The sequence below is a fragment of the Manihot esculenta genome, chromosome 3, assembly GCF_001659605.2.
Source record: "Manihot esculenta cultivar AM560-2 chromosome 3, M.esculenta_v8, whole genome shotgun sequence".
NCBI classification, from domain to species: domain Eukaryota; kingdom Viridiplantae; phylum Streptophyta; class Magnoliopsida; order Malpighiales; family Euphorbiaceae; genus Manihot; species Manihot esculenta.
In genome coordinates, this window is record NC_035163.2 from 6450836 (window position 1) to 6476858 (window position 26023).

The window sequence follows — 26023 nt, forward strand, 5'->3', positions numbered from 1 at the left end:
TGTGAAAAATGAGAAAATTATTATTTATTGAAATAATAAAATTATTATTAATAAGGTATGATTTTAATTAAATATTAAAAATAATTTAACTTTTTATTTAAAAAAATAAAAAATTAATGAAGATTTTATTGAAAATAAAACAAATAAAATAAAATTATAATAATTAATTTATATATTAATTATAATGGTAAAAAAAAAGAAATTGGACAATATTTTATAACAACTAAAAAAATAAATAAAAATTATAGAAGAAAATATTATACATCGATTGATTTTTTTTACCATGTAAATATTAATTACATTTCTAAATCTCATTGGATCAGCAAACATAAGCTAATACAAAGAAAGTTGAATCCAAACCCAACATATATATCAGTAAATTTTTTAAAATTTATTTTCTTCATAAAATGATTTAATATTTTCTTGGAATGAAAAAAAAAATTTTATTTTATTTTTAAATGATTCAAATATTAAAAAGTACTAAAAGAATATTTAAAAAAGCAAAAAAAAACTTTTCAACCTTAAATTTTTAAATTAAAATAATTCAATCAAATCCCTTAGTTTGAAATCAAATTCTAGTGGGGCTTGCAGCTGCCTTTGAAAAGTATATGAGGAAATTAACAAAATTAAAGTCGAACAAGTCTCTTGCATGTAAAGCTATTCCTCTAGAGAATATAAGTAATGACAAATTAACAAGTCATTTTCTTTTAGTCTTTAAAGATAGTGAGATGCAATGTATAGCCATCTACCATGGACAATAAGGATTATCCTCCTTCTAGAATCCACTAATTAATAAATATAAAAAAACTTTAGATTTTACAATATAATTGTATTTTATCATCAATAATTGAATATTTTTGTATGGTATTATTAATATAAAGTTATTGTTATACACTATGAAAATACATATTTTGCTTCCATATAATTATGAGATTTTAGAATAATATAAATTTATTATTCAAATATTTACCTTTAATAAATTTAAACACATTCATTTTTTATTTATTATTTATTAATATACTTAGATCGTACATAGATGACTGTTGGACCATTAGCATTTCAGACCATAATCAAACCCTTACATAAGAGTTATATTAGAAATTTATCAGAGTTCATTATGCAAATTGATCCATCAACGCGCAACTCAATCCACAATCGAGCAAGTCGGACCGACCGAAATCCGAACTTATCAAAGTAGGATCTAACTTATCTGACGTGATGAAAGAGTAGGGAAGCTGATCTAACTATATCACAATCCTATTAGAATGAGTATTGAAAGAGAATTAAACGGTAACCTAATGATGATAATAAAGTAAATATATTTATATATATAGTTTTATATAATAGCGATATGTGATATTATAGTAAGATGATGATTATATATTATTAAAAAATAATAAATAAAAAAACATAAAAAAAATATTAACCATTCAGAATAAATTATCTTACATTCTTTTAAATCTCACCTTTTCAATTTCATAGAATGCTAATAATATAAAAACGATTCAAAAGTAGTCGTCGGCTGCCGATTGCACTCTTCTCGAGCATCCTGAAATCTTAATCTTTCTCACGTCACCGCTTTACAATTAGAGTGGATTCTCGCCAAGAACTTAAAATGAAACCCTGGGCTTTGTATGGTTTTTAGTCTTTTTATTGAAATTCTGCGTCTATCAATTTTCTATATTATAAAAAATTGATGTGTATTAATAAATAATAATAAAAAAATAAAAAATATTTAAGATTTATTAAATTTAAATATTTAAATCATAAATTTACGTTTAGTTTTAAAATTTTACAATTATATGTGAATAAAGAAGATACTATTTCATTGGTAGTTTTTTTTAAAAAAATAATTTAACGAATAAAATAAATACATAAAAATTTAAATATCTGATTATAAAAATAAAGAAACTAATTTATTGAATATATTAAAATTTAAATATTAAATTATAATTTATTTAAAATTATTTTATTATCAAATTAAAATTACATTGACTTTTTTATATATCTATTAATAAAAAAATAATCTATTAATAACTCTCATCAAATGAAATAATAATATATGATTTAATATTAAAAAATAAAAATTAATTAATAAAAGTAAATCATTTAAAAGAGAAAAACGATAAGTTATTTCAATTAAAATACCAATTATTTTTTTATCGAACATTGTTTATAATTTGCTTTTAAATCAGGTTTAAAATGAACAGATTACAAGAGTGTGGGTTTAGAAAAAACATTAAAAAAAAAAAAAAAAGAGCCTAATCGAGAATCTCTTTATATTCGATCCAGCGCAATCCATTCAACCCGAGTCTAGAAACCTCTGGCTCTATAAACCATTGGACATTCGAGCACTCTCTACTCCTGAACCTCACCAAAACTGCTATCAATCTCTAACTAACAGTGATGGGCTCATTTACAATTAGATATAATAAATCGTTAAAAAAAAAAGACAATAAATGTTTCGGAAATAACGCCAAGGATTTGAATTTTCAATTAAAATAGTCAACTTTTGACAAAGTAACATATGGATAGTAATCGAGTAGAAAATTACATATAACTCCAAATTAAAGATTATCTTTTTGTCATCACACCAAATGGTTTCACACTTTGACTGAAAAAAAAAAAAAAAAACATGTAAAATGGTCATAATTATATAAAATTACATAAATGCCCTTCAAATTCTAAGCTGCGTTTTCATCACCACGAGGGTAAATGCTGATTATTTTATTTTATTTTATTTTTATTTTTTATTAATATTAGGTGAAATTTATATAAATATAAAAAAAACACTTTAAATTTTATTAAATTAAAGTATTCAGTTGCCTAAGGCTAGCTTTTCTAGATCAACATCACTTAGCCGGGAGTGCTGTATTTGTTTATACACGTAATCGGCATCATGTTTGTGAACTAAAATTGCCTTTAAAAGAAAAAATTCATTTTAATGTTTATTCAATATTATCTAATTTAACTTATTTTCCGATTTAAAAATATATCACTCATTTAATAAATTTAAATTTATTATAAAAAAATAAAAAATTTATCTTTAATTTTTTTATTGATAAATAATTAAATTTTTTTTTATCTTTTTAGAACACAGGTATATTATCATAAAAAAATTAAAAAATTAATTAAATCATTTGACAAGTTTTTCCTATAAATGACAACAAAGCCACCAGCGTCATATATATATAATAAAATCTAGCAGTCTAAATTGACCAGCAAGTCCTTGAAATTAAATGATTTGGCAGGTACAGTTGATCTATGCTTGCTTGGACAAAAGAATTAAGGGTTATTTCTCAATTTCATCCTGAATTTATTGAGAACTTTCAATTTAATTTATTTTTATTTTTTATTTAAATTATTTTTTTTTAAATTAAAAATTAAAGACAAAAATTTTTAAATTTATTTAGATATATTTATTATCAGATTAAATATGTGAGTATTTATTTAAATTAATTTAAAATTTTAATTTAAATTTAGATTAATTATAAACTAACACATAGATAAATTACACATTTAATTTTTAAAGTATTTAAATAAAAAATAAAATAAAATAAAATAAAATAAATTAAATTAAATATACTTTTAGTATTAGCAGGCTGTATTAGTACATGTATTATCCAGTTATAACTTAATAATCGAACGGATCCAACGAATTTCAGTTAATTTTTAATTAATTCGATTGCTAGTGGTAATGTAATGTAATCTTACAGTTAAAAAGAAAATAATAAAAAAAAAACAATGTTGGTTCAGTTTGGACTAAAAGATTGCTCACCTCTGGTCATCGATATCACTTTCAGTGGTGGATCGGTAATTATTGTTAATCTCAGTGTCATTTCCCAAACCTCAGCTCATACATATCATCTCCTCGCTGGCCAGATTTGAAAGAAGCCGTTAGTTTCTCTGCCCTTTTCCCGGCAAAACTATATCCAACTGCAGCAATCAGCAGTTGCCTGAACCGATTCGAAATGTCCAAACTATCCTCTCCATTTCTGAACCTCTTCCTCCCCTTACTCCTTATGTCCATACCCTACCTTGTAAATTCACAAAGTGTCGAGTCAGAGCAGGACATCCTCTTGAAACTCAGGCAACAACTGAACAACCCACCGTCTCTACGGTCCTGGAACTCCTCGTTCTCCTTCTGCAATTGGACGGGAATTTCCTGCACCGACGGTAAGGTTACCGCACTTTTGCTCGGTAACATTGACATCACGGTAACAATTCCGGCAACAATCTGTGACCTCAGAAACCTCACTGTTCTTGACTTGTCCTATAACTACATCCCCGGAGGGTTTCCAGGAGTTCTTTTCAATTGCTCCAAGCTCCAAAGTTTGGATCTTTCTCAAAATAATTTTGTGGGTTCAATCCCAGATGATATTGATCGCCGGCTTTCAACTCTCAAATACTTGAACCTCGGGGGTAATAACTTTTCCGGTGATATTCCGCCTGCGGTAGGTAACTTAACGGAGTTGCAGTACTTGTACCTGAATTCGAACCTCTTCAATGGGACGTTCCCGAAGGAGATTGGTAACTTGGCCAACCTTGTAGAATTAGGCTTGGCCTATAATGGGTTTCTGCCATCAACAATTCCGGCGGAGTTTGGCAAGCTAAGAAAGTTGACGTTCATGTGGATTAGAGATGCCAATCTGATCGGCCATATCCCAGACAGTTTTGCCAATCTTTCAAGTCTTGAGCACTTGGATTTAGCCGTAAACAATCTGGAAGGTAGTATTCCAGGTGGGTTCTTTACGTTGAAGAATTTGACTTATTTGTATCTGTTTCGCAATGAATTTTCTGGGGAGATTTCCCAGAAAGTAGAAGCATTGAATTTGGTTGAAATCGATCTTGCTATGAACAACTTGACCGGCTCAATACCGGAAGACTTTGGCAAGTTAAAGAATCTGAAACTTCTCAGTCTGTTTAGCAATCAGTTATCTGGTGAAATACCCCCAAGCATAGGCCTTATTTCTACGCTGACGACTTTCAAGATCTTCAACAACAAATTGAGTGGAGTCCTGCCACCGGAACTAGGCCTCCATTCGAAGCTCGAACAGTTTGATGTTTCAACCAATCATTTCAGCGGCCAACTGCCAGAAAATCTTTGTGCCGGAGGTGTTTTGATAGGCGTTGTTGCGTTTTCAAACAATCTCACAGGGAAGGTTCCTCAATCGCTTGGAAGCTGTGATACTTTGAGCACGGTTCAGCTTTACGACAACAACTTTTCTGGTGAAATACCTTCAGGTATTTGGACAGCAGTTAATATGACATACTTGTTGTTAAGTGATAATTCATTTTCAGGACAGCTTCCAAGCTTGCTGGCTTGGAATTTGTCTAGGTTGGAGCTTAACAACAACTTCTTTTCTGGGCCAATTCCTGCTGGGATATCTCGTTGGGTGAATTTGATTGTTTTTGAGGCAAGCAACAATATGTTTTCAGGTGAAATTCCAGTGGAAGTTACCAGCTTGTCTCGTCTTACTACTCTTCTTCTTGATGGTAATCAACTTTCAGGTCAACTTCCGACCAAGATAATCTCCTGGAAGTCACTGAGTACTCTAAATCTCTCAAGAAATGCACTTTCAGGCCAAATCCCTGTAGTGATGGGTTCTTTACCTGACCTGCTTGACTTGGACTTATCTCAGAACCATTTCTCTGGCAAAATCCCGTCCGAGTTAGGCCAACTAAAGCTTGTAATGCTTAACTTGTCCTCCAATCAACTCTCTGGACAAATCCCAGATCAATTTGATAATCTTGCTTATGAGAACAGCTTCCTGAACAATTCTAATCTCTGTGCTATTAATCCAGTCCTTAACCTGCCAAATTGCTATATTAGACCTCGCAGTTCCAACAAAATTTCCTCTAAAGTTCTTGCCATGATTCTTGTTCTTGCCATGACTATCGCCATTGCTACTGCTATATTAACCTTGCTTGTGATTAGAGACTATCTGAGAAAGAAGAAAAAACGTGAACTGTTAACATGGAAGCAGACTTCATTCCATAAAGTGGATTTCACACAAGCAAATATTTTATCAAGTTTGACAGAAAATAATCTGATAGGAAGTGGAGGATCAGGGAAGGTATACCGGATTACTATGAACCATGTAGGAGAATCTGTTGCTGTTAAGAAGATTTGGAACAACAGGAAATTTGATGAGAAAATGGAGAAAGAATTTGTGGCAGAGGTTCAAATCCTGGGAACAATTAGGCACTCAAATATAGTGAAGTTGTTGTGCTGTATTTCAAGCGAGGAATCGAAGCTTCTCGTATACGAGTACATGGAGAATCAAAGCCTCGATAAATGGCTTCATGGAAAGAAAAGAAGATCATCATCAGGGACAAACTCAGTTCAGCAGGTTGTCTTGAATTGGCCTAGAAGAATGCAGATTGCCATTGGAGCTGCACAAGGACTATGCTACATGCACCATGACTGCTCACCACCGATCATTCATCGAGACATCAAGTCTAGTAATATCTTGCTGGATTCTGAATTTGAGGCAAAAATTGCAGATTTCGGACTTGCCAAGATTTTAGCTAAGCAAGGAGAAGCTCACACAATTTCTGCTGTAGCAGGCTCTTTTGGTTACATTGCCCCAGGTAAGAGCACAAGCTACCTCCAAAATGCTTTGTCAAGTTCTCAAAAGGTTAACTCAATTTTTCACTATAAAAGCAAAAATGAAGCCTCAGTTTGATATGTTCTTATTGATTATTGTTATTTACTTGACTTGAATTTTGGGTATATTTTCTTATGAGATGAATTGTGATCCGATCTAAATAGTTTTACTGCGATCCAAATTGGATAAAAGAAAATACTTTTAGAGTTCAGGAGTGATTGTATCTCTCTTTTTCGATCATATTGCGACTTTATTTCTGCTTTTCCTGAAAATAAATCTCTCATGGTCGAACCACGTTAAATATTTCTTGTCTTTTTAATACTTCTTTCAGTGCGTGCATGTGTCCCTAATATCTTGCGATTGTTTCAACAATTGTATTCCAGAGTATGCATATACAACAAAAGTGAACGAGAAGATCGACGTTTACAGCTTTGGAGTTATTCTCCTGGAACTAGTAACAGGAAAAGAAGCTCATATTGGGGATGAGAACACCAGCCTTGCAGAATGGGCATGGAGGCAAAATGCAGAAGGAAAACCTATCATTGATTGCCTGGATGAGGAAATCAAGAAATCAAGTTACCTGGAAGAAATGACGAGTGTATTCAAGCTAGGACTCATTTGTACTAGCACTGTACCGTCTACCAGACCTTCAATGAAAGATGTTTTGCTGATTCTACGTAGATGTTCTATGAGGAATTCTGAAGAGAAGTTGGGGAATGAGTTTGATGTTGCTCCTCTTCTTGGCAATCCTACTTATCTTTCTAGTTACAAGCGAAGTAAGAGAGTATCAGACTTCGAATTCGATAGCAGCTTAGATTACAGTGTATGATGTCTGAAAATAGTGTTGCTCCTGTCTTTATTTGTAAGCAAGTTTTGCTGCCAATTTTCTTACAATTGAATAGCCATGTCTTTTTTTTTTTTTTTTTCCCAAAAGTTTCTGCTTATTTCCCCAGGGGAGAATTTTTTCAAAAAAAAAAAAAAAAAAAAAAAATGCCAGGTGAGAATAGAAGAGGGACTAGACAGAGTTTTGGCCTATTTTCTTGTGTGTATACAACTCTAAGAAAAATAATTTATTTTAGTTATTGACACTCAAAAAATTATTTAGATTTTTAATATATAAATATAATAATATAACTATTCCAAAGAGAAGTTCTAAGGAGCTCTCTCTAGTTAGAACTCCTATTTATCTTTTATGTTATTTTTTAAAATTTTTTTACTTTTTAATTTTTCTCTTTATTTAATATTAGGTTAATTAATTATTTACCTATCCTTTGATCTTCCATTTTTAGGGGTGAGCAGTATTCGGTTCAAATCGAAAAAACCGATCGAACCGAACTGATTTAAAAATTTAGTTCGGTTTTTTATATATTTCGGTTCGGTTCGGTTTTTAATTTCAAAAATTTCGGTTATTTCGGTTCGGTTCGGTTTTGATCAGAAAAAAACCGAAAAAATCGAACCGAACCGATTAGTAATAATAATATATTTTTTTAATAATATATAGAAATTAAATCATATTAAAATTAAAATATTTTAATTAAATTTTAAAATATTAAAAATAAAGTGTAAAAAATAAAAAAATTATTAAAAATTGAAACCGATCAAACCGAACCGAACCGAATCGAATCAGACCGGTTCGGTTTGATTCGATTTCTGACCAAAATCGGTTCGGTTTTCATAAACACTCAAATTTTAATTTTCGATTTATTCGGTTCGGTTCGGTTTTGAACCGAACCGACCGAATGCTCACCCCTATCCATTTTTCTCATATTCATACTATTGGAAATCGTAACGATCTTTACCTATATTTTTTTTAAAATTATTTTTTTTAAATTAAAAATTAGAGATCAAAAAATAAAATCTAAAACCTCTCAAATTTATTTAGATACACTTAAAATCAAATTAATCAGATTAAATTTGTAAATTCAAATTCATTTCTTTTATATTTTTTGGTCTTTTATCATTTTTTATTATGATTTTATTTTTTTCCTTTTATTTTCATCTCAATTATATAGTATGCTAATTATTAAATATAATATTACCTCTATCTTGTAATTTTTTTATTTTAATTTTTTATATATGTTAAAAAATATTTTTTATCTTTTAAAAATATTAAATTTTATTAAATATTAAAAAATATTTTAAATTTTTATTTAAAAAAAATTAATAAGAAATTGTATTACAAATTAATAGGATTAAATTAAATAGGATTGTATAATTAATTTATATATTAATTATAATATGAAAAAGTAAAGTAATAATAATTTTGAAATAATTAAAAAAATAAAAAAATTTATGAGATGAAAGAAGTAATAATTATCTTAATATTTTTTATTTTTTTAAATTTATTTTCATTATTTTTAATAAATTATATATATACATTTTTTATTTTTTATTATTAATAAAACTACTATTAATTAAAATTATTTAAAAAAATATTTAATATAATTTTATTTTTATAACAAAACAAAAATGAAAAATTCAATAAATAACATATAGTGAAATTTCATTAATACTAGAAAGATACTCGAGCCATGTGTCAATATCGAAGTTTTAACATATAAATTTATAAATAGTTCATAGATTATTTATCTTAATACATATAAAATTTATTTAAAATTTATGAATCATTGTCCTTGCGCTGTGGTCCTGTAAAAGGTAAATAAATTTAAATAAATTATTATAATAATATAAGTTAAATATACATAATAAAAATGAAAAAAAAATATTTTACATACCTTGCTTTTTTTTTTTTTACTTTTTTTCTGCAATATTTACATGTTTAATTTTTAAATAAAAATTTAAAAATAATTTATCCAAATTTGAAATAGTTTATAACATACTCAAATTTCACTTTTTTTTTCATAGTTGATTTAATTTGGTTTAAAGTGAAACTATCTAATTGTTTTAAATCTGATAAGCATTAAAATTGAGAAGAATTAATACTCAAAACATGTGGAAAATTACAGCTATCTTCAGGAGTGGATGGATCAAGCTTTCTTGTGAATATTTTCTTTAATATTTTTAAAAACGGATGTGGAAAAATAATGCAATATCTATAAAATTCAGGGACACTTAAAAAGTATTTTTTATTCGAGGATTTAATATCACTTAAAATATTTTTTTCCACATTATATAATTTGGTGACAACAAAAGGAATTGAGTAATCTCTATTGTATCTTCAACAACAATTTCAATTTATACCTATAAATAAAATATTCAAAGAGAAAAAAAAATATATTCTTTATTTTTAATAAATAATATTAATATAAATAAATACTAAAGAATCAGTGTTTCTTTTAACATGAAAACTATTCATATTAATCAGTCGCTTTGCATGTCAACTTGGTATTTTATTTATATTTAAAAAACTACTAAATTTAAAAGATTTATTTAATAAATTTATTAAATAAAATATATTAAGTTTATACTTTTTTGTGTGGATATCTTAAGAGAAAAACTATTGAATAGTCTTTCTGTTGGTTTTTTTTTTTTTTTTTTGCTTTTAAATTAAATTGTTAGCTTCTCACTTAGTTTAATTTTTTTAATTTTTTTATCGTATTTTCTGAAACGCTACATTTTTAAAACATGAAAAAATAAATTAATAATAGTGAAAAAGGAAGAATCATTAATTAAAACAAAGTGTAAAGTCACCTATTTATAAATTCAACAACATCAGAGTTTTCTAGATTAATATGAATTTTTGTGGATAAAGTACTGTTAACACAGACGGAATCTAAGTAAAAAAATATTAAATTTCAAATTATTATTTTTAAAAATATATATTTTTAAAAAATAAAATAAATATCTCTGAAGAATTGATCTGACATGCCAATAAATACAATAATAACTGGATTATTCTTTGTTTCTTTATAAATATCAGAAGCAAAAAAATAAATTGCTACTTTTTTCCACACTGCATTATTTATCTCTTCTTGCAGTATTTAGAAAGTTCACAAGAAATAAAATCTAGAAATTAAAATTGACAAATTATTAGAAAAAGTTCATAAAGTTTATCTTGTATTTTTTATTTTGATATTCTTTTTCTGATCGATTTTGTTGTCCATTTGCAACTTTTGAATGTGATTAATTGACACGAGCGGTCAACTTTAGACTTTACGGCAGATTTGAATTGGACTTAAATTTTACTGTCGACGTCCGATAGAGACCCACAATAATTTTTCGAAAAGAGAATTTCAAGACGCACGACTTTCAAAAGTATGACAAGGGTCACAGGTGACATAGTGTAACTAACTTTGGACTTTACGACAGACTTGGATCGAGCCTAACTTTTACTGCCGATGTCCGATAGAGATCCACGATAACTTTTCGAAAAGAGAATTTCGAGACTCACGACTTTCAAAAGTGTAACGAGGGCCATAAGCCTGATCACAAAATTCGATATGAAAATTCCATCGTTTAGGGGTCAATTTTGCATTTTAATTATTTTTTTTGATATTTTGGGTATTTTCATAATTTTGCATATTAGGATTTTGTTTATATTATAAATAGACTCCCTTAACTATTAGAAACTCACTTTTCAATTTTTGAGAAATTTAAATAAGACTTTTCGTCTTCTAACCTATCTTTTCTCTTATTTCGTCTTAGTCAAACGATATTGTTTAAAACTCCTGACGGAGTCTAAATAGTCATTTATCAGATTGGTATCAGAGCAAAGTTCGACCATGGCAGATAACCAAGAGGCGCGACTTGCTGCGATTGAGGCATCTTTGGCAGAATTGAGGGATATGATCGGACAGCTGACCCTGCAGCAGGGAATCCACCAACCCGCTATCGCCGCACACCCTCAACTAGTTGCCAATCCTGTGGCCTTCAATCCTGTGGTCGTCAATCTTGTGCCTGCAAATCCCCAACAGAATTATCGGGAAGGTTACAAGATCAAGATAGACTTTCAAAACTTTTATGGTTCATTGGATGTGGAATCTGTTCTTGATTGCCTGGCAGAGGTTGAACGTTTTTTCAAAGTTATGAACGTGGAAGAGGATCGCAAGGTTCCGATTATGGCCTATAAGTTAAAAGGGGGTGCAACAGCCTGGTGGAATTCGATTCAAAAAGAACGCTATCGAAGGAGGCTAGAACCCATATGAAACTGGGTGTTGATGAAGCAGATGATTGAACAATGGTTCTTGCCTAACGATCACGCTCAGGTTTTGTATAACCAGTATAATGACTGTGTATAGGGAAACCGAAGGGTGGATGAATATACCGAGGAGTTTTTTAGGTTGCAGGCGATGTGTGAAAACTGTGAGAATGAAGCCCAGCAGGTTGCTCATTATTAGAGGGGCCTGAATCACGATATTCGTTTATGATGGGAGTAGCTGCGATTTTCATCTTGGCAGACGCTATTGAGATAGCAAAAAGGGCAGAAGAGCGTGTTGATTGGCAGCCACGACAGCAGTACAACTGGAATTTCAATTACAGAAATTTTGGTTCGACAGGGATGCAGTAGTATAGAGACAATTACAACGAGCAGCCTTCTAAGGTTGTAAATTCTGACAATCCTCAGAATATTATGGAAGAAAGGAGAAATAGTAAAGGCAGTCATCACTATAGCAGATAAAGGACGCAGCACCAATCCTTTTCAGAAGCCAACGGGAGACATATATTACCGCTGCAGGCAATTTGGTCATCGATCAAATAATTGTCCAGAACGTAGAGGAGTTGACACTGATAGCCGACAGGTTAATGTAGTTGAGCAGGTGGCTGAAACTGACGAGGAAGTGGATGACGATGACAGATCTATTGCTGGTTCTGAAGATGGAGAGGTCACCTATGTGGTGAAGAAAATCTTATGCTCAACAAAACAAGAGGATGAGACGCAAAGGAGGAAGATTTTTCAGGCAAAGTATCGAGTAGGAGAGGCAATTTGCAGGCTAATTATAGATAGCTGCAGTTGTGAGAATCTGATAGATACGCAATTGGTGAGAAATTGCAGTTGCCTACACAGCCGCACCCTTTGCCATACAAAGTCGGATGGATTAAAGAAAGTTCAACAATTGAGGTCAACAGAATCTGTAGCGTGTCTATCTCGATTGGTAAATCTCATACTGAACCTGTTAATTGTGATGTTGTGGATATAGATTGCTTTGGAATTTTGTTAGGTCGCCCTTGGCAGTTCAATGTTGATGCTTTGCATAACGGCTAAAATTAACAAAAGGACTAACTAATGGACTTTTTAAAATGTCAGGGACGTTTTAATGTATTTTTCAAAACCGAGGGACCAACTAGTGAGTTTCTCCATACTATAGGAATTAAATAGTAATTTTTTCAATTTAAAAAGTCATGATAAAGCATGAACCATTGTCCTCAATAGAGAGTGTCATCCACCAAATCAGATACAAAATTCTTAATAGTCTTCAAGACCCCAGCCAACTTTGAGCATTCCTTTTAACTTTCTTAAATTTGCAAGCCAAAAAAGCAAATGATGTTTACAAAACCTGCAATTAGGTCTAATTTTTACTAAATTTACTCTACAGCTAGAACTCTCCTTCACCATATCTAACTCTCTGAAACTGTAGTCTTGAATTTGAAGTTCATATGTAACTTTCAATATATCCAAAGTAGCCACAATAGCTTAATACCTAGCCCCTTCAATGTTAACAACTGTCACGTGTCTTTAATTTAGCTTTTGAATAATTCTTGCTTTGAATAAGTCTTGATTTTATTTGTATTTTATTTGTTAGTTGCTGCAGAATAGTAGTTTGTTTCCTTGTATTTAGCTTAAAGTTGTTAGCTTGTTGGCTATTTAAAGTGAATGAAATAAACATACCGGGGGAGAAAAAAACAATTATCAATACGTTACTTTGACGTAGAGGCCTGGTTTCCTCAATTAAACTATTTTTTCTTTTAATCTTTTCTTCATTATTAGTATAGGTTCCAAAAGTAAAAAGCAGTTTGTACCAAAGTGGTATTAGAGCCCTGGAATGGATCAAAGAGTCGAGCTGCTCGAACAATCAGTTCAGTCTCTTTCGGGTGGTCAGGAAGGCATCGCTAAGCGCCTTGAAGAGCTTTTCTCTCAGCTCAATTCACGGATGGACTGATTGTCCATTCAGTCCTCTCCTGGAAAGGGAGTCGAATCTGAGGCACACACCCCTGAGTCTAGAACCAACCTTACTCGCTCTGGGAGTACTTCTTACACTCCTAAACTAGTAAAACTGGACTTTCCACGTTTTGATGAGAAGGAAGACCCTTCAAGCTGGGTTTGCAGGGCAGAGCAATTCTTTCAATTCCACCACACGCCGGATGACGAACGAGTTGAGATTGCCTCATTCCATTTGGTGGGTGATGCACAATTATGGTACCAGTTACTTAAACAAGAGACTCCTGTAATTACATGGGCAGATTTTAAAGAAGGATTTTATGCAAGGTATGGTCCTAACCAACTTGTCGATTACTTTGGGGAATTGTCGAAGCTTCAACAGCGTGGTACCGTTCAAATGTACCAAACTCAGTTTGAAAAATTATTGGCGAAGGTGGGGCCATTATCACAAGCACGACAAGTTGGCTGCTTTTTCAGCGGGTTGATCTCATCCATTAGAACAGATGTGCAGGCCAATCGGCCGAAGTCCTTATCTGAAGCGATTGCACTAGCAAGGTTGTATGAAGCCAAAAATTCAGTCCAAGTGAAGGGGACCTCCACAACGTCCCGTCCAGCATTTCAAACATCACGTCCCTCACCTGTAATCAGTCAACCAGCAGCAAATCCTGTAAAACGTCTGACTTGGGATGAATTCAATGAAAGAAAGAAATTGGGTTTATGCTTCAAGTGCAATGAGAAATTTGGACCTGGGCACTGATGTAAAAAACTCTTTTCAATTCAAGCAGTTTTAGAAGAGAGTGATGATGATATGGAGATGGAGATAGAAGAGCAAGATCAAACAGAGGTACTTGCAATTTCCTTACATGCAATCTCAGGATTTGAAGGACCAGACACAATGAGGCTTAGAGGGAAATTGGCAAATCAGTTTGGCACTATTTTAGTGGATTCTGGCAGCACCCACAACTTTGTGAGTGAGAAATTTGCACGGAAAGCGGGCATAGAACCAACTACAAGCAAAAAAATTAAAGTGCTTGTTGCTTCTGGGGAGGAACTAATGAGTTCAGGTAAATGTACACAAACTGAAATTCTGGTTCAGGGAGTTTCAATTATTGTAGATTTATACATTTTACCTTTGGAAGGCTATGATGTGGTTCTTGGAACACAGTGGCTGTGAATATTGGGGCCAATAATTTGAGATTTTTCAGATCTTCTCATGACGTTTAATTTGGATGGGAAGCAAGTGATTTTGCAGGGATCAATAGTTCCAGATAATCAGCTTATCTCAGCCTACCGGATGGAGCATCTGATCCAGTTTGCGAAAAAAGGGTTCCTGCTATAGATAGTTGGAGACCAATCGGATTCTCCAGAGATTCCTAAGCTGCACCCACAAATTCAGGCTCTCTTGGATAAATCAGAGTTGTTGCGAATGAACCAGTGGGGCTACCCCCTCAACGGCTCCATGACCATAAGATTCCTTTAAAAAATTTCGAACCTATTTCTGTCCGTCCTTACCGCTACCCACACTACCAGAAGACTGAAATTGAGAAAATTGTGTCCGAGATGTTGACTACAGGAATAATTTGACCAAGCTAAAGTCCATATTCTGCTCCTGTAATACCCGGCTAGATTTCAGCATCGGAATCCCTACCTTCCGGCGGAATTTTCGTTGGAATCTGGAATTCTGAAGATGCCAGAGTCTTCTAGAGGGGTAAAATGTGTTTTCTAAAATTTTTTTATTGATTTCATGGTTTTAAATGGAAAAGAATTGAGTTTTGAAAAGAAAAGACCAAGGAGGCATTTGCCAGGTTCGGCCGCCGAAAGTGAAGTTCGGCCGCCGAACATGGAAAGGTTTCGGGAGCGCTTTTGGCCTCCGAAAGCTTTGTTTGAACGAACCAAGGTTCGGCCGCCGAACATGCATGAGTTTAGGGGGCACGTTAGGCTGCCGAAGGTCTTTGACCAGACCACCTATAAAGAGCCCTCAGATCAGAAATGGGGGAGTTTTCTTCCCATTCTCGAGCTCAGGTGAGTCTTTGCCTTCCTTTGGTCATTTTCATGCTTTCTCTACCCATCCCTCAAGTTTTTCATGATTTCTACCCTTGTGTTTGAAGATTTGAAGCTTAAGTAGGAGTTTTGGGAGCTTGGAGATTGTTGGAGCTTGGATCCTCCACACCTCTGAGTTAGGGATCGCACCACCCCTCGATCTTCAAGAGGTAAGTGTAGATCCTTGCTTTCCTTGTGTTTTAATGAAGTTTTAAGTAAGTTTAAAAATGTTTTGATGGTTGAGTATGGGTAGATATGCATATTTAGGTTTATGTGGGTTTTATGCCCAATGTATGCTTATGCCTGTTTATGTATGTTATGTGATGTTTGTGTTGAGGAGTTTATGTTAGTTTATGCTCCTTTATGCATATGGAAGAGTGTATGCATGATTGGGAAAGAGCAAGTGAGGTTTTGAGTAGTTTTGATGGTTTTGGCTTATGTGGGTCATAAGCTATTTATGTATGCTCTATGATGTTCTTTGTTGGAGTTTAAGCTTGTTTAAGCTCCTTTGTGCATGGTTAAGGGTTTATGCATGTTTTAAGAGGTTGGGTGCAGGTTTTGGGGTGTTTGGAAGGCTTGGGAGGCTTGTATGCATGAGAGGCTGGGTTCTGAATGAACTCAGGTTCGGCCGCCGAAGGTAGTTTCGGCCGCCGAACCTGCCTATGGATGCATGGATTGGCCGCCTAACCTTGCCCCCAAAAGTTGAGTTTTGGCTTGAAAGCAGACTTTCGGCCGCCAAAGGAAGGTTCGGCCGCCGAAAGTGCCTAACTTTCATCTCTGGAGAGGGACTTTCGGCCGCCGAAGGTGCCGCCGAAAGTGCCCGAGTTTCGTCTCTGGAGAGAGGGTTCGGCCGCCGAAAGTGCCCTGTCCAGCCTTTTCATGGTTGTTTTCTATGCATGCTTAAGTGTTGTTTTAGGAGTTTTTTGGGTAGTTGTTTATGAGTTGTTTGGAGTGTGTTTGGCACCTCATTCGAGTCCACCTGTGTAGGATTGGACCCGAGGGACCGAGGAGGCCATCAATGTTAGTAGTTACAGAGTCAGTTCAGCGTCTGCCAGAGGTGAGTAGAACTAAACTTAATCTTTTACTTTAAGAAAGCAAATGCCTAAAGCATGTTCATGCATCATGTTTATATGTAATAGGTTGATTGCACTAGTTACACGAATATGACACATTGCATTATTTACTGTTGATGTGGATGGACCAAGGCGACCCCAATAGCCCTAGATATGTTATGTTAATGAAGTCCTGAGGAGCCCGAAGGGCCGGGCACCATGGTATGTTACAGTCAGAGGGAGTTTTGGTGGTCATGTCCAATCCGTTATGTGAATTGTTTGTGCTGTGGCGCATTTCATGAAAGCATGTAATTAATGAACTGTTTTCTTTGTTTCTACTCACTGGGCTTTTTAGCTCACCCCTCTCCCCTAACCCCAGTGTTGCAGGTTTGAGGTCGATCGGGAAGTCTCAAGAGTTAAGGTTGTGCTTATGTAATAGATTAGTACTTTTAGTGTGGACATGTAATGTAAATTGATGTAATGGATTGTAAGATAATGTAATGTAACGTAAAGTAGAGTTATGTTTATGGATTAGTACTGTGCTTGGCCCTAAGACTTGGTTAGTCCCTTTTTAGTACATGATGTATGTTATGTCAGATGTTGAGTTGTGTTTGGACTAAACTTGTGGCATGTGTTATTTACCATGCTAGAGTTGTTGAGGACCCTAGTAGAGGTCTTATGTTTGTGGTTTGATGCATGCACAGGTTAGGTTTTAGTTCTTTGGATGTGACTCCGGCTTGATGTATGTTATGTTGACCCAGCTAGAGTTTTGATGAGGGCTCTAGTAGGGGGTTCTTTATGTTTTCAGTTATGTCGCATGCAGGTCAAGCTCGGTCTATACATCTTATGTTACAGTTTTTATGTTAAAGTTTTGATCATGTATGGGATTTGACCAGGTAATAGGAGGTATGTTTGGCTTGCTATGGGTCCCGGCGACCTTAAGCCGATATGGATCCTAGCGCCGGTAGCGGTTCGGGCCGTTACAGAGGAGTATCGGTTTTCGGGTCGTTACAGCTCCTGTTTTGCTAGTAAAGAAGTCCGATGGATCTTGGCAAATGTGTATCGATTACTGGGAATTAAACAAAAACACAGTGAAAGATAAATTCCCCATCCCTGTTATTGAAGAATTTCTTGATGAGCTGGATGGTGCTCAATATTTTACTAAGCTAGACCTCCGAGCCGGCTACTATCAGGTTCGGGTGTATTCAGATGACATTGAAAAAACGGCTTTCCGAACTCATCATGGCCACTACGAGTTTCTGGTGATGCCGTTCGGTCTTACTAATGCTCCCTCAACTTTTCAATCTCTAATGAATGAGGTATTCAAAGATTCCCTACGGAAATTTGTTCTTGTTTTTTTTGACGATATACTTATCTACAGTAAAACTTGGGATGATCATATTAAACATCTGGAGGTTGTATTTTCAATCTTGCAAATTCATCAATTGTTTGTAAGAATTGAAAAGTGTCAATTCGGCCAAAGGGAAGTTAAGTACCTTGGTCATGTGATTTCTAATGGTGGAGTTACTGTAGATCCAGAGAAGATTGAATCCATTCAAGGTTGGCCGAAACCCACTTCTCCAAAAGCCTTGCGGGGATTTTTGGGCCTTTGTGGTTATTACAGGAAATTTATACAACATTTCGGGAAGATAGCCAGCCCTCTAACCAGGATGTTAAAGAAAGATGGTTTCGAATGGACCCCAATGGCAGAAGAAGCATTTGTCAAATTGAAAAAAGCTATGACTTGTGCCCCAGTGTTAGCTTTGCCGAATTTCTCTAAAAAATTTATTGTGGAGTGTGATGCCTCGGGGACGGGGGTAGGAGCTGTGCTACTACAGGAGCGGCCAATTGCCTTTTTCAGTCATGCTCTACAGGGCAACCATCTTCTCTTATCCACTTATGAGAAGGAGATGCTAGCATTGGTTCTTGATGTTCAAAAATGGAGGCCCTATCTTCTTGGTCAGACTTTCATTGTGCGGACTGACCACCAGAGCTTAAAGCATCTATGGAGTCAACGAATTACAACATCAGCCCAGCAGAAATGGCTATTTAAATTAATGGGCTACAGTTTTACTATTGAGTACAAGGGTGGCCAAGAAAACATTGTGGCCGATGCTTTATCCAGACGTAAAGATGACGAACAGGTGGGGGGACACGTGTTGGCAATCTCTTGTCCAATCCCAAATTGGATTGATCCAATCAAAGAAGAGATCATGGCTGATCCTGATTTGCAGAAAAAAATTCAGCAGATACATGATGGGGAAGCGCTTGGTCCATGGGAGTATAGAGATTGAATTCTATTTTTCAAAGGTAGAATATTTTTATCCAAGAATTCAGCTCTGTTGAAAGATATAATAGAGCAGTTTCATAATAGCACTCATGAGGGATTTTTTAAAACTCTTCATCGGATACGATCAACCTTTTACTGTCCTAATCTCAAGAAAAGAGTGAGGGACTTTATTAGGGAATGTGATGTTTGTCAGAGGCATAAGATGGAGCACACTTCTCCGGCTGGACTTCTTCAACCTCTTCCCATTCCCAACAAAATTTGGGAAGACATTTCCATGGACTTTATTGATGGACTCCCAAACTCCCAGGGTAAGTCTGTGATATTTGTGGTGGTGGATAGGCTCTCAAAGTATGCTCACTTCATTCCTATTTCCCATCCTTATACTGCTGTAACGGTTGCTAGAATATTTTTTGATAATATTTTCAAGTTACATGGAATGCCACTGACCATAGTTTGTGATCGGGACTCTGCTTTTACAAGTTTATTTTGGAGAGAATTGTTTGACTTGAATGGCACCCGGTTCAATATTAGATCAGCTTATCACCCCCAAACTGACGGGCAGACGGAGGTGGTAAATCGTACTTTAGAGATGTATCTCAGATGTTTCACAAGTTCCCAACCGAAGTTATGGACAAAGTGGCTGTCATGGGCTGAATATTGTTACAATACAAGTGTTCATTCTGCAATAGGGAAGTCTCCTTTTGAGGTTGTTTATGGGAGATCACCTCCTGCACTTCTTACTTATGTTTCTGGTACAGCCAAAGTCCAGGCAGTTGAGCGGGAATTGGTTGATCGTGACATCATGATTAAGGAGCTTAAGGGAAAAATTCAATTGGCTCAGAATCGTATGAAGCAGGTGTATGATTCGAAACATCAGGAGCGTGAATTTGAAGTTGGTGATATGGTTTTTCTTAAGTTGCATCCCTATAGACAGCAATCTCTGGCTTTGCGGAAGAATTTTAAATTAGCAGCAAGGTTTTTTGACCCTTTTAGGGTGCTGCAGAAAATAGGAAAGGTAGCTTATAAATTGGATTTGCCGCAAAATGCTAAGATACATCCTGTATTCCATGTATCGCTTCTTAAGAAACAGATTGGGACCAAAAGCGTTGTGCTTCCACAGTTACCTTTTTTTCATGAGCTTGGGGAATTAATTATGCATCCTGTAGCAATTCTGGACAGCAGAGTTCGACGCAAGAGTTGGAGGTGTTGGTTCACTGGCAAGGGTTGCCCCCCTCTGAGGCCTCGTGGGAAGAGTTAGCTAGAATTAAATCCAGCTTTCCAGATGTCCTGCTTGAGGACAAGCGAACTGTTTAAGAGGGAAGGAATGTCACGTGTCTTTAATTTAGCTTTTGAATAATTCTTACTTTGAATAAGTCTTGATTTTATTTGTATTTTATTTGGTAGTTGCTGCAGAATAGTAGTTTGTTTCCTTGTATTTAACTTAAAGTTATTAGCTTGTTGGCTATTTAAAGTGAATGAAATAAACATACCGGGGGAGAAAAAAACAATTATCAATACGTTACTTTGACGTAAAGGCCTGGTTTCCTCAATTAAACCATTTCTTCTTTTAATTTTTTCTTCATTATCAGTATAGGTTCTAAAAGTAAAAAGCAGTTTGTACCAACAACACTCATATCAGTCTTATCAGTCATGATTTTATTTCCCTTGGCATCATGGTATAGAAAGATAATATATGCATACAAATATCCTTCATGAGTATTCTCTAGTCGAAAACATGGAGGTGGTAGTCCAAGTTTACTGAGCACCTCACTCAAGATATTCTCAACATAAATTTTAATGATCATTGTGTCTAAAAGAAGAAGAAGAAAGTATTTGTAAAAGATAAAAAAAAAAAAACATTTAAAAACACATAAAAAAGTAAAAAACTACAAATATATAGCATAATGTCTATCTTTAAAAAGTTTAAAAGAATTGTTAATCCTATATATTGTTTTTTCTTTAGTAGCAGGCCTCAATGATGAGAATGTAAATTTTTTTAAAAATTAATTCTAAATGAAAATAATTTTTTCACTCTGATTTCATCTCTTATTTATCGTGTTGTCTTTAATATTTTATTTGAGTTTTATCAATCCAATTCATGAAAAACTATAGCCTTTATATATCGGTATGATATTGTTTCCTTAAACTAGAGAAAATAGCCAACTTTTTTACTGTATTTGTCTATTTAGATTTTCCTCAACATTGAGTCTCAAGAAAATCCTGTTTATGCAACACCTTTTAAGAAGCTGTTTTTTCTAGGATTTTCCACACTAAATAAGTTAATGAAAAATACATTCAAAGTATATGAAACAATAATCCAAAATAAAGGAAAATTTACTGCAAACTTTTTAATACATTAGTGCAATAGAAGAGGGGAATGCTGCAAACACTAAAAAAATAGAAATTAAAGAAAGAAGTTAAATGAAAGAATAGAATAATAAAACAAAAATGATAAAAGACATAAATTAAAAGAGATGGAGTTGTAGAGTTAAAGTCGAAAGATTACTTCACTTTGAAATGAACAACAATTAAACCCAACAACCTGGAAAAGAAAGCTACTAAAGAAGATGTAAACAAAAGACAGTAAATAACAATGAGAAGGGAGCTTAAAAAACCTAGAATTGAGAAGACATAAATAAGATTTAAAAAATGAGTGAAGCATGGTAAAAATAGTGAAAACATTATTGTTGATGCAGTAAGTTTGAACAATCCTACCACTTGAATGACATTATTGCGGCTGTTACTGTGCATTTACATCATTGCATCTCTTGAAAACTTAAAAGGTCTTGAACCCCATAGGCAATATAACCCCTAAGAGGGCAAACAAAGAGAATGATTACACTAATTTTACAGACCTATCCTATGTCTAAAAAGCTAAAATTGAACCTTCTCAATGCATGTTCACCCACTGTGGACTATGGAGATTTGGATAGACTCTCATTCTTTGACACTCATAACATAATTGTACAAATCAGGGATGTGTTATCTAAGAAATATGGTTTGGAATTCAAAGTTTTATTTCATGCACCACTTATGGAAATGAAATATTTCAATGGAAATGTGATTAAAAACAAAATACTTAAAGACATCACATTTTTCCTCTTAATTTTGATCTCATTAAACCATTAATTCCCATTCAGAATATTATATTCCATTATGTGCTACCTCTTTAAATTTATTATTAAATTTTCTTACCTTCCTCTTCAATCACTGATCACAAAAAAAAAAAAAAAAAGGAAATACTCCATTTATCATTAAAAATAATGTGTCAACTTGTGTGGCTGAGTAAATAATAGTTCTTTTGTTATCTCTATTTTTCTGCTCAATTGTAATGATGATGTGTGATCTAAACAGAAAATTTCTCCAGCCTGTCAAAAAGAAAAACATAAGCAGCAAAAACATATTATATAGTTTAATGGACAACAAAAAACGACGTCGTTTTTGACTGAGAGATAAAAACAAGAAAGTCCAAGTGAAAAGGCACACATTACGTCATTTTCTATTGAGAGGTAAGAGTAAAAAGAGTCAAATGAAAAGACGAAAATGAGTTAAAGGATAAGGAAATAAAGAGGAAATTAGAGGGCAAATCTATAATTAAGCTCACTCAAAATCAATTTGATGTTACTATACATCGTACTGTTGATAGGCAATCACCCTTTATTTATAGTATATTAACTGTTGCATTTACAAAATTATTATTAATTTATATTCTTTTATCTGAAAATTTGAATAAAATTTAAAAAAAAAACTTAAAAATGAGTAAAAATATAAACAGAATAAATTTATTTTTACTTTAAAATTCATAAATCATCTCCTTTATTAATTTATTTTTATTTTATTTGATTCACTGTTAATAAATATAATTTTAAAAAATATTTATTACTAGATATATATAATCAAAATTAAATTTATTTATCAAAAAATTAAATTAACATGTTTCTAAATTTTTAAATTATTATTATTTATTTAATTAACATGGAAATTAAAGTTTTAACAGTTTATTTAATACCATTTAAAAAAAACAGTATATTTAATAATATATACATTAAAATTAAATTCCTTTAAAAAGGTATAAAGCCTTATTTTCATGATTAATTAATTAATAATTACAATGAATTTTTATATATATATATGTGTAAATAATAAACTTAGAATACATTTGGTAACGCCGTAAAATTTCTTTTTTTTTTTTACAAATTAATTTTTTTTAATTTTTGTTATTTACTTCTTAAATATGGTTTCTATAAAAATAAATTTATAAATTTTTCTATAAAAATAAATAGTATATATATATATATATATATATTTTTTAAATATAATATTTAAAAAAAAATAAGAATATAAATGATTTTATAAATGGTTGCACATAAAAATAATAACAAATTATTTTTATAAAGTAGATAAATTACTAGTAGATCCCTATAATATAGAAAAACTCATTAATTAATCTCTTAATTTTAAAAAATATATTAAAATATCCTTATAATTTTAAAAGTATACTATTCATTCAGTCACTCTATTAATTTTAACCATTAAATATTGTAAAAATAAAAAATTATTATTTAATCTCTGTAATATAGAAAAACTTAATTAATCAATTAATTTTAAAAGATATATAAAAAATATCCTTAAAATTTTAAAAAATATAATAATTAATTTCTCTATCAATTTTAGTCGTGAAGAATTATAAAAAAAAGATTAAAATGCTCTTCATATGAAGAGATTATTTAATAGATATTTTATAAAATTGAGGGACTATTTAATAAATTTTATCATACCAAATAAACTAAATAGTAAAACACTTAATGGCTAGCTAATAGAAGGATTAATTAGTATATTTTTAAATATTTTAAGGACGCTTTAATCTTTTTTTTTTTAAATAATTAATCAACTCATAAGTTTTTTTATATTACATGTACTAAATGGTAAAATTTTCTTACAAAAACGTTTAAAATGCCTTCAATATAAAGAAAATAATTAGTAAACATTTTTATAAAATTAGAAAGTAAATTAATAAATTTTTTTATATTATAGAGATTAAATAGTAAAATATTTAATAACTAAAAGTAATAGAAGGACCGATTAGTAGATTATATTTTAAATTTTAAAAATATATATATTAAAAATTAAAAATTTAATAAGAATTAAATAGTAATTTTTTATAATATTAAAATAAAAATATATTTTATAAATTAATTGAATATATATATATATATATATATATATATATATATATATATATATATATATAATTGATGAAAATAATTTTTGAAATTATTCATGATAATTTGATAAAAGTTACAAATAAAAATAAAAATTTGATAGAATTTATAATAAGAATACAATATTTAAAGATTTTAGGTTGTGTTTGATAACACTGTACAATTTCTTATTTTTAATCAAAATTAAAAATATTTTTTTTATTATTTTTATTATTTAATTCTGGAAAAATATTTTCTAAAAATTATTTGCATAAAACTAATTTTATACTTTATTATATAAAAAAGTAAGTAACAAAATATTTTTTTTTGAAATATCATATAACTAATTTTATAAATAATTGCACATAAAAATAATATTAAATTATTTTTATAAAATATATGATATTATAATAACAAATTATTGTTTGGTTCCTTGATATGATAAAATTTATGAATTAGTCTATTTATTTTTCAAATACATTAAAATATTTTTAAAATTTAAAAATGTTTACTAATTAATCTCCATTAATTTTAATTATTAAATATTACAGAAATAAAAAATTACTATTTAGTTACTGTAATATATGAAAATTCACTAATTAATCATTTAATTTTAAAAAAGTATATTAAAATATTTTTGAAATTTTAAAAAATATATTAAAATATTTTTAAAATTTTAAAAAATATATTAATTAATCTCTCTATTAATTTTAACTATTAAGTATTACAGAAAGATTTAAATTGCCTTCAACACAAATAAATTAACTATTAGTTACTTTATAGTTTTTAATTATTAATGTAATAAAAATTTTATATAATTATTCATGCATTTTTTAAATCATATCCATTTATTTTGATTGATTCTCCTTAACTTTATTAGAAGTTTAAGTTTAAGTTTTAGAATTTTTTATTTTATTCTATTATTTGGTGTTTTTACTTAATATTTAGTGTTTTTTATAGGTAAAAAAAGTTTAAGCAATGAGGCATTTTGGAGAGAAAGTAAGGAAAGTTTAGAGAGATTTGGATAAAATAGACAAAAATATGAGGTAGTCCTATATTTTCTAGGTTGCCCATGTTTTGCCTTCGTACTCCATATTTTATCTTAGACAAAATTTTGAAATTCGAATTATACCGTGAAAAATATAGGTAGACCCGTATTTTTATGATTTACCCCATGTTTCTATCTCTTCCACATGTAACGCCTTATATTTTTACCATAAATCCTAATTTTCTAAGTTTTTCCCTATGGCTATGGTTTAGAAGTCTCAATGATGTATAAATACATCATATTTGAGAAACTAAAGGACTTTTTGTCCATTTTTAAATACATATATACGGCGAAAATTGTAAGAGATTCAAGGAGGAAGAATTGGAAGATTTAAAAGAAGAAATCCACATATCTAAAAGGAGAAATCCACACATTTAGAGTTTTTATTTCTTCTTTTATTCTTTTAATTTGTTATTCATAATTAATTTAAATGATTTTGGATAATTTTTCAATTGAGTTTATTTCTGGATTCTTGAACATGAGCTTTTGGTAGGGAACTTAATATAGTTTGAATTATTGATTTTTTTAAATTTATTTGAGTTAATTTTTTTTACTTTATCTATTATTCAATTCGTGAGATTAATATTGTTGAGTACTTACGGGATATTTGAATGATTTTATCTTAGATTAATATTAGGAGGGAGCGTTTAAGGATTGAAGAGACAGTTGAATATCACATGAGATTTGACTTGGGAGCCTTAAACAAAATAATCACAGCATTTAA

The 26023-nt window shown here is 31.5% G+C and overlaps 1 protein-coding gene across 1 annotated transcript; it reads left to right on the forward strand.

Annotated features, from left to right (window-relative positions):
* Nucleotides 1-3823: 3823 nt before the first annotated feature.
* On the forward strand, nt 3824-7529 carry LOC110612021 (receptor-like protein kinase 5). Its single transcript, XM_021752654.2, has 2 exons — nt 3824-6594; nt 6995-7529. Exons 1-2 carry the CDS (start codon nt 3972-3974, stop codon nt 7438-7440), a joined length of 3069 nt encoding a protein of 1022 aa, XP_021608346.1. The 5' UTR covers nt 3824-3971; the 3' UTR covers nt 7441-7529.
* The last annotated feature ends 18494 nt before the right edge of the window (nt 7530-26023 follow it).